Source organism: Nothoprocta perdicaria, unplaced genomic scaffold (assembly GCF_003342845.1).
Source record: "Nothoprocta perdicaria isolate Ctin4 unplaced genomic scaffold, notPer1 scaffold_375, whole genome shotgun sequence".
In the NCBI taxonomy this organism is placed as follows: domain Eukaryota; kingdom Metazoa; phylum Chordata; class Aves; order Tinamiformes; family Tinamidae; genus Nothoprocta; species Nothoprocta perdicaria.
The window spans coordinates 448803-458258 of record NW_020455616.1 but is presented as its reverse complement, the minus strand read 5'-3'; the positions used below and the strand labels follow the sequence as shown (position 1 = coordinate 458258).

At 66.6% G+C, this 9456-nt stretch overlaps 2 protein-coding genes across 2 annotated transcripts in view; both read right to left on the bottom strand.

Annotated features, from left to right (window-relative positions):
• Positions 1–1506: 1506 nt before the first annotated feature.
• On the bottom strand, positions 1507–2858 carry ID3 (inhibitor of DNA binding 3, HLH protein). The gene is made up of 3 exons (XM_026044641.1): positions 2381–2858; positions 2139–2210; positions 1507–1896 (listed from the first exon to the last, which is right to left on the bottom strand). The coding sequence occupies exons 1-2, from the start codon at positions 2699–2701 to the stop codon at positions 2154–2156; spliced, it is 378 nt and encodes a 125-aa protein (XP_025900426.1). The 5' UTR covers positions 2702–2858; the 3' UTR covers positions 1507–1896; positions 2139–2153.
• Positions 2859–8162: 5304 nt separating this feature from the next.
• Positions 8163–9456, bottom strand: part of LOC112951888 (peptide methionine sulfoxide reductase MsrA-like) — a 3868-nt gene continuing 2574 nt past the window's right edge. Inside the window, exons 7-8 of the mRNA XM_026044661.1 lie at positions 8432–8484; positions 8163–8184 (exon numbers count right to left, since the gene is read on the bottom strand). Coding sequence (XP_025900446.1) covers positions 8163–8184; positions 8432–8484 — 75 coding nt within the window. The remainder of the gene's footprint in view (positions 8185–8431; positions 8485–9456) is intronic.

Below are 9456 nucleotides of genomic sequence, written 5' to 3'. Positions count from 1 at the left end.
GGCTTCCCGCTGCCAAACCGGCCACCCCCGGGGGCCGCTGCCCGCGGGGCCGCCCCGTCCCGCTGCCGTCCCTGCGGCCACAGGGGAGCAGGGATTTGCTTTGCCGTCCCCCTGCACACACAGCCAGCCCGAGCAGCRGGGGAGCAACGGTAATTGCTATTATTAACTTTTAGCAACTCTCACTGCTTATTAGCGGTGTGGGGAGGTGCCGTCCCGGCGGCGGGGGCAGCTCCAAGGGCTCTCCTCGAGGCCGTGGGGGCAGGAGGAGCCCAGGCCGCTATCGCTGCCCGCAGAGCCGGGATTCGGGACCGATCCTGGCCAGGCTCTGTCCCGGCGCCACYGGGATGCCACATCCCAGATTGTCAGCTCCATCAGGAGCAAGGCACAGGACACGCACCCGCAGGTTGGCAGAGCCACAGGGACCCACCAGCTCCACACCGGGCTCCAGAGAGGAGGATTTGGGCCGGCTGCTGTGGAGCCCAGCAGGACCCAGTACTCCAGGTGGGGCCAGCAGCCCGGGGCAGGCGGAGGCCCCGGAGCTGCCTTGAACTGGGGCCAGGCGGGAGCCTTCCCTGGGGAGCCGGAGCCGGCCCAGCTGTGCGGGGCCACCGAGGCAGCAGCTGAGCCCGGAGCAGCTGGGAGGCCAGAGGCAAAGCGGGATGGGGGGAATGGGAGGGATTCCTGTCCCCAGGGCCGCGCAGAGCCAGGGCTGCAGCAGCAGAGCCCCCTCCAGCACAGGCAAAGCCCCGGCCAGGCCCGGCAGCACCCAGCTCTGCCCCATCCCTTGGGCTGCTCCTTGCCCTTCCCAGGAAAAACAGCCTGGGAGCTGCTCCCAGGGCTCAGCCCAGCAAGGAGCATCCCCGGCAAGGGGAGGAAAAGCGATAGCAGCTTCACTCCTTCCCCATCAGATAAGGTGAGCGGCGCCCAAAAGCGCTGGCAGCCGCCTCTGCCGGAGACGGCCGCCTAGGGTTAATTCCTGCCATACCTGCGCTGACGTTTCAAAGCTATTAAACAATTAATGAGATTCCTAACGTAACCCTAGGAGCTGGGATCACATCGTGGCTGCTTCCGCCTGGGGGGCTGCTGCTCTGCTCCCCACAGACGCCATCCCATTCCCGGCCCCGCTGTCCCGCTTCCCTGGGCCGGATCCCAAGGGCGCGTGGAGAGAAGGAGGGCGAAGCACTTTGAAATGACCATTTTGTTTTTTCTTTATTATGTAAAAATTTTTTATAACTTTTATAAAAAGTTTATAAAGCAAGTAACAAGGCATCATCGGCAGAACTTCACCTTCCTGCAAAAGGTACAAACGTTATACTCTAGTATAGAGCTGCACAATACACGAGGCCGCGGCCCCACACAGTTTGGTTTGGATTCGCAAGGGTACCCCCACCCCAACCCCTTCCCCCAGCCCCCCCGCTCCCCTCCCACACCTTTAGCAAGAACTCGATCACTATAATCCAAAAATATACAGACAACTGCATCTTCACCAGTCTATCGGGATTTAAAAAAAAAAAAAGATTTTAAAAAGTGTCTTGTTTATATTTGTTCTGGTTTTAAGTCCTAAGAAACAAGCCGGGATTTTACTAGCGATGCTCAGAACTCGGCGCTGGGACGAGGATGCGGTTGGCTCGGCGGCTCCGAGCCGGGCAGGTAGCCCTGGCAGCTCCTTGGGAGGACGAAACCGGAGCCGAGGAGGAGGAGGAGGCTGAAGAGCGCCAGGGCGGTGGGCGCGGGCGGCAGGGCCCCCCCGCGGGGGACACGGGCACAGAAAGGGCTCTGTCGCTCCCAGGGCCGGCACTTCAGAGGCAGCTCCGCAGACAGGCTGGCGCCGCGGAGGAAGCGGCTATTTACCTCCGGCTGATAACGAATCGGGGACCGGCACTCGCTGCCTGTTTGCTAATTGGCACCAAGGGGAGAAAGGAAAGAAAGGGGAGAGGAGAGGAAGAAAAAAAAAAAAAAAARRAAAAAGAAAAAAAACCAACAGTGAGCTGAGGCTGTGGGTTCGCTCCGTACGGACGGGACTGCGATTTCGCCCCTGCCGGGGTCGGGATAGGAGGTCGGGGGAGCCGCCACCGCTGCCGCCCTCGCCCACCGAGGCGGCCCCGAGGGAAGACACGGGGGCCGGGGGGGTGACTCACCTGATAGGGACGACGTTAGTGACACAAACTCCTCTCGTCTTTGGCGCAGAGTTCGGAGGCGAGCCCGGCYGCCTGCGGAGAGCGGGGAGCGGGGTCAGCACCGCCTGCGCACAGGGCTAGGGGGGACCTCTCATTCACCCCATTTTCCAGACACCCTTCCCCCCTCCCCAAAATCAAACCGTCCCGTAACCACTTGCACCCAGCCCAACAAAGCCCATCCCAAACCCCAGAGCAGCCCTTACCTTGAGGGAGAGCAGGGCAGCCTCGGAGGAAGAGTCCCGGCCCTTGGCCTCTTCCTCCAGCACGATCTGCAGGTCGAAGATGTAGTCGATGACGTGCTGGAGGATCTCCACCTGGCTCACCTTGGTGCCCTGCGGGATGCCCGGCACCAGCTCCCGCAGCTTCGAGTAGCAGTCGTTCATGTCATAGAGCAGGTTCATGGGCTCCTCGAGCGCGGGGCTCTTGTTGCTGCTGCCGCGGGCGATGGCCAAGCTCTGCTCCGAGAGGCAGCACACGGCCTCGTAGCAGCTCCGCACGGAGCGCACCGGGCTCATGGCCTTCATGGCGGGACCGGGGCCGGGGGGGACAAGAACGGACTCGATGTGTCCTGGCAGGGGGACCGCGACCACCGCGGCTCTGCTGGCCTCGTGTGGCGGGACCCTCGGGGCCACCAAGCGCCGGAGCCGCCGAGTCCTGGAGCAGCCGAGTCCTGGGGCCGCCGAGCTCGCCCAGTTCCAACCACGGGGACGTCACTGGCGCCTTAAAGCGGGGGCCGCGCTCTATATAGGAACCCGCCAAGGACCCGCCCCCGGCATGCAAATGAAGCGCTAAACCCCGCCCCCGGTATGCAAACGAGGCACTAAACCCCGCCTACACATGCAAATGAGTGCTCAGGCCACGCCCCCTGGTGACCCTTGGTGGCCGTGGTGGCCCCATGGGGGAGCTGCGGGGGGGGGGCCCTTGGTGGCCGTGGTGGCCCCATGGGGGAGCTGCGGGGGGGGGGGCGGCGGCCTTCAGCCTCCCAACGCCCCCCGCAGCATCGTGGCCAAGGCTGGACCCCCAAATCCACCCCGGAAAAGAGAGCGGGTCCAGCCCCCCCCCTCCCCCCAGCCCGGGGTCCCCCCAGCCCGGTCCCTTCCYGGAATTTTGGGGAGGGCGATGCTCTTTCCTCCCCCCCACAAAAAAGCTTTTCCAGGGAGATCTCGTAGGAAATTAGTGCCGCCCTGTTCCTCAATTCGCTTCTCATATGACCTCCAGACTTTCTGGCGTCAGGAATTATCTTGTGACCAGAAGAAAAAAATTAATTGCGGTAAAGCTGAGGTTACGATGGAGAAACCAGATTTAGGTCAGCGCCGGCGCTCCCGCGAGCGGGCGGTGCTTTCTAGCCCCCCCTTTTTATTATTTTTCATTTTTTTTTCCAGAATGGGGAGTAGAGATTTATAGGCACGGGGCTCCGCTCAGTCCGACTGGGGAAGCAGTGACGGAACGGAGGGGTCTCGGAGCAGGGGAAAACTCCCCTTACTGGGAATCCTGGCAAAATCAAGCGGAATGTGCCCCCTCTTGCATGTTTGGGGGGGTTACGGGGTATTTCCTGAGGTATGGTGGCATTCCGGGGGGAGGTGTCCCAAAAGAGGGGCAGCGGGATGGGGACAGTAGGGTGAGAGATTCCTCAGCACCCGCGCTTGGGACGGGGGTCCCAGCCAGGAATGGGATGGGGGGCGGTTTTGGAGGCACCTGGAAGAAATTACTGCCGCCTGCGAAAGCAATTTCTTCCAGATCTGCCCAAATCCCTAAATTTTGCTCACATCGCCTTTCGCTCCCCCTGTTTGCAAGGGAACAAACCTCAGTGGGACCCCCAAAGTGGGGAGGGGGGAGCGTCCTCTTTGTTGGCCCACCGGTGGCCATGGGGCTGCCCCAAGACCCAGGAAAAAGCCCCATTCCCAGGAGTCAGGAAGCAGCGACAAGACACTCCCCCCCCGGCCCCCCACTGCCATTCCCCCCCTCCCTCCCCACTCTTTTCCTGGGAATGGCCCCGGTGCCGAGGGTGGCAGCTTGGGAACGGCCCTGGCGGCGGCGGCGGCTTCATTCCCATTATTTAAATCCCCCTTAACCTGGTACTGGGTAAAACGATAACCCCTCGTATTCCCGCCAGGAACCCCCCAAACAAGCCCCCAAACCTCCACCCCCCTTTGAGGGGTCCCCAGCCCCCCCAGCAGCGCCGCGGCCCTCCCCGGCCCCCCGGCATCGCCGCGGCGGCCCCGCTGACCCCGCGCGTTCCCAGGGCCGCCCCCCCCGCCGCCGCCCCCCGTTTCCCAGGGGGGGCTCCGGGGGCTTTTGTTTGCAGGGGGTTTTGTTGGCGGTTCCCAGCGGCCCCGCGCGCGGGCGGGCGGGCGGCGGGAGCCGCTGCCTTTGCCCAGCTGTGGCCCGGGCCCTCCAGCTGTGTTGATCTAAGTGGCGGCCCCAGACAGGCTGGCGCCAGCGCCGCGCACGTCATGCATTCACACGGCSCCGCGTGGCCCGGGCAACGCGCGCGCCCGGGCACCCCGCGCGCCTCCCGCGCCCCCTGCGCCGCCGCGCGCCCCGGCGGGCCCGGCCACGGGGGCGAGCCCAGCGGCGCGACCCCCCCGACTAAATAGGGGTTTGTTCCCTCCGCATAATTATAGCTTTATTTATTTATTTGTTTGCTTGTTTGCTCGGATTCCGCCCGCCAGCCCCTAACGCGGGATGTTCCTGCTGCCGGCCGGCCAGCGAGGCCGGTTTCTTGGCGCTGAGCAGCGAGGAAGAAAAGGGGAGTGTGGGGGGGGGCAGAGCTGTTGTGGGGCCGGGGGGATGCAGCGGGGAGAGGGAGTGGGAACGCTCCCGAGCACAGGGATTTCACATGGAAAAGGGCCCGCGGTGCCGCCTTCCTTCAGAACAGGGGATAACAAGGAAAGGCCGGAGATGTTCAGGATCCTGCACGGGCCCTCAGGTCACATCAGCCCTGGCCTGAGCAGCCCCTGGGGAGGGTCCCTGGGCGACCCCCCACCCCGAGCATCGCCCCCGTCCCCAGCTCCTCAGCGTCTCCCCCGCTCCCAGGGCCTTTTCCCGGGATTGCGCTGCGAACCCGGGACAATCTGCCCGCGTGCTGCTGCTCGGCAGCCTCCTTGCGCTCCCGGAGGAGGGGAGTCCCTAATGCAGCCCCCCCCCAAATGCTTCCCCCTCCTCTCCTGCTAAACTGAGTCCCTGCAGGTGGCAGGATGTGCAGGACACAAAGCAGAGGGAAGCGGCGGTGCCGCCCGCGGCACGCGGGGAGGGGGCCCAAGGGGGCAGCGCCGGGGGCTTCGGGGCACTTCTCACCCACGGCTGAGACGGAGGCTGCCTGGGACCCCCAGCTCCAGGGAAGCCGTTCAGCTGGCAGAGGAGAGGCCCGGAGCCGCCATAGAGGCTGGAGCTGCGGAAGGGATCGGGGAGGCTGCTCCGAGGGCGGCTGATCCCCGAGGATGCCTCCTGTGCCTCAGTTTACCCCTTTGTGCAGCACGGCCCCATCGGGGCGCGGTGCCGTGGAGCAGGACGGCGTGCAGGGCAGATCCTCGCCCGGCGCTGCCAGAGGCCGTCCCGGCTCCCCGGCGAGCAGGGCAGCGCAGGAGCCGGCCCCACGTCAGCCYGTCACCAGGAGCACCGGCCGGGCGCTGGGGAATGCGGGAGCCCCGCGCTGTTTGGCCAGGGGATTAACCCCCTCGCAGGAGCCCAGTYGGGGGCAGAGCATCCCATTTTGGAGCTTTTCTGTCCATCCAAAGGGTCGCACCTCGCCGGCCRTCATTAGGGTTCAGAATGAACCAGGGGCGGCTCTCGTTCCTGGCAGAGACCCCACAGAGGAGGAAGAGCACTCGTCTCCGTCCTGCCTCCCTGYGGGGGCACTCGCCGCCCGGGCCTTGGCCGGCTGCCCATGCTGGTCCTTGTCACCAGCCCTGTCCAGGAGTAGGGAGGACGTCCYTCGGGCACATAAGGAAATAGGGTTGGGGGCACCAAGGGCTCCGCGTCCCTCGGCCCCAAGCACGGTGGGGACCAACAGCGTAACTGCCCTATGGGGCCTGAGCCCGGGGCGGCCGCCCCTGCCCCGGCCCCGGGGTCCCGAAGCCCCGGGCCGCCCGCGGGCCGCTCTCGGCTCCAGCGCSGCCACCTCGGTGGCGCCAGGAAGGAGATGCCGAGAGGGAACCGCAGCTTCCTCAGAGGAAGGAGCAGAGTTTTCCAAGCCAAATCCTGGGCATCCGAAACATCCCTTGGTGGGGCCAGGGCAGCCTCCAGCGGGGACCAGGCGTCCGACTTGGAGCATCCGCGCGGAGCTGCCCCTGCGCACGGCACACGGAAAGCGGGGTCTGCAGGAGGCAGCCGCGGCCCGGACGGAGCCCCGGGGGCCGGGAAGGGCGGGAGCAGGAGCGGAGCAGCGGGGCCAGCGCTGACAGCTGGTGGCCGCTGTTCCCAGAGCCGGCGCCCGGGATTCCCGGCAGCTGCTTCCTGCCGCTGCTATCTCACGGGCTCATCTGGGGGAGCGCGGCCGGCCGCCCCCCTGCCGCTTCCTGCGCTGCCACCCYGGCCCGGCCTCCGTTCTCACAGCCTCCCCACCACGGACGCCTGCAGTTAGGCCTGGATCAAGGGAGCGCCCCAGGACCCGCCTGCAGCCTTTGTCCCCTCCTGTGTCCCCGCACACCCCCTTGCCCCCCACCCGTGCTGCAGCAGCACCCCAGGGCTCTGCAGCACCTGCAGCTCTCCGGGGAGGTCCGGCAGCTGCTCCCGCCCCTCCTCGTTTTTCCTTTCCTCCTTCCCTAGAGGAGGAGGAGGAGGAGGAGGAAGGCACAGGTGGGAGCTGAGGGCGGCGCAGGTGCAGGGACACGGGGTGACACAGAGGAGCCCAGCGGCCGTGGAGCCACCTTCGTCACTGCCGCCACCGTCGCCCGCAGTCCCCGCGTCCCGGCTCTGCTCCACGCCCGGTGCCACCGAGCTCGCGGGTGTCCTGTCCACAGGGCAGGAAGCCAAGGCAAGGCACCCAAGGGGGTGCCATCCTGCATGGCCTCCTCCCTTCCCCGGCACCCCAGATCCCACCCATCCACCCTCCCACCCCGTCCGCCCCCGGCCCCGCTGCGCCGCAGGAGGATGTGGCTTTGCTGGGCGGCTTTGTTAGGCCAAGGAGGGGGGTGTTAAGTGTCCGGGTGCCCCTCCACACTGTCCCAAACCACCGCTAGGAATCGGCAGCGCCCCCCGGGCAAAGCAGGAGGGAGCCCCCGACCCTCCCCGATTCCCACCCAGCCGCAGCAGCCCCGGATCCCCCCCAAAGGGCGGAGGAGCCGGAGCCGCCCCCGCGCACCAACACGGCGCTTTATCGCGGCGCCCATCGGCCTCAGAGCAACCCGCGGGCTTCTAGCGAGGGGGACTCGGGCGCCCACGAGCATTTTCCACTCGCATCTGCGCCCGCGTTTCCTGCCGCGGCCCGGGCGCCTCTCGGAGGGGCCCCCCCCGCGCGGCTCCTGCCACCGCCGGGAGAAATAACCCGGCCCGGAACGGCGCCAGCCCCGGCCCCGAACGGCCGCGGCGGGCGCCCGCTCCCCTTCTCGCCCCCTTTCCTCCCTTCCCGTGCAGACGCGCTGAGCACTTGCAAACTCATCGCAGCCCCCTTCCTCTCCGCCACCCCCCGGCCAGACTGGGGCAAGAGAGGGAGGGGACAGAGCGATGGGGCCGGGCTGGGGCCGGCTCCACATGTCCCACCGGGGCCAGGCGGGCTCCGGGGCTGGCGGGGGGCAGGTGGTTTCCCCCCCCCCGCCCCTCTCCCTCCTTCCGCTGACACAGATTTTCCGCTCGCCCGGGGCAGGTGCCGCGGCAGGGACAGGACGGAGCCCTCCGAAAGCTTCACACCCAAAGCTCTCCCAAGGGGAACCCTGGGGGCAGGGGCGCCCCCCCATGCCCCTCAGCCCCCCCCCCAGCCCCCAAGCCCTTAACATCTCAGCAATATCTCCCCAGTGTCACCTCCTGTGCCCTCTGCCAGCCCCAGCATCAGGAAGGTGGCATTCCAGGACTGCGGCAGCCAAGGATGGAGGGAAAACTAAAGCSGCCAACAGGAGTATCCCAAGGCACATCCCAAGCTTCTGGGAATGCATCCACTATCGTTCCCTGCAGGTGCCCAGATGCAAAAATAATAACTAAAAGGATTGTCTCCCCCCGGGCACGGTGCAGCAGGCCGGGCGCCACCCCGGTCACCCCACGGCGCCCCGGGGCACCGTCCCCAGCCCGGGCTCTCGCTGGGGCCCTGCTCCGAGCGGCACCGGTGACACCGCAGCTGCGGGGCAGGGGCCGCGTGGCGGCGCCGGATGCCGACCTGCCTCTCGCTTGCACTTTTACTTATATTTTTTTTTCCTTTGTTTTTCTTCTCTTTTCTTTTTCCTCCGTCACTCCCCCGGGGTGACCTGTCATTCCAAAGAGGTGCTGTCCCCTCCTGAGGCTGGGAAGGAGCCATGGGAGGGCTCCCCATCGCGAGGACACGTAGCCCCACACAGGAGCAGCCACGTGGGGTCACAAACATGCCCCAAAGCTGGGGACAAGGAAGGACAGCGGAGAGGGGGACAGACATCACCCCCATATAGCATAGGGCACCTGCAGCACCCAAGGGACCCCTTCCTGGCTTCTCACCCTGCCTGCACCCGGGTGACCCCCGGAGCTGCCTTCCCACGTTGCTGTTCCCACTCGCCCTCGCTGACCCTGGCACGGAGGGGTTGGGCTTCGTTTCRGTTCTCTAGGGGCTTTAGTTTTAGGAAGGGGCCACGGAAGCCGCCCCCAGGTGCCTTCTTGCAAGGGGAACCAACGGGTGGCGAGGAGGCCGAGAGCCCCCTGCACCCAGGGGCCCATGCATGAGGCCGGGGGGAGCCATGTGCCACGGAGGGTGCACAGGCGTGTGCAGGGAGGGTGCGCRCCGTGGGGCCGCGCGTCCAGGACAGTGCACACGCGTGTGCAAGGGATGTGCGCGCCACGACGCCATGCGTGTTGGACGGGGATGCACACGCGTGGCAGCTGCACGCGGTGCTGCGCGTGTGTGCGTGCACGCCACAGCTGCACATGTGCACATCTGCACAACGCGTTGCATGCGAACGCGCGCGTTCTCGTCCGCGCGCGCGCGCGAACACGCGTGTCCCCGACCCTCCCGCCGTAAACCCCCGTGTGCGCGCGCGCTCCCAGCTCGTGCCGTAAACCCCCGTGTGCGCGCGCGCTCCCAGCTCGTGCCGTAAACCCCCGTGTGCGCGCGCGCCCTCCGCCCGACCCGCGGCTGCCCCCTGGCGGGCGGGGGCGGCGCAGC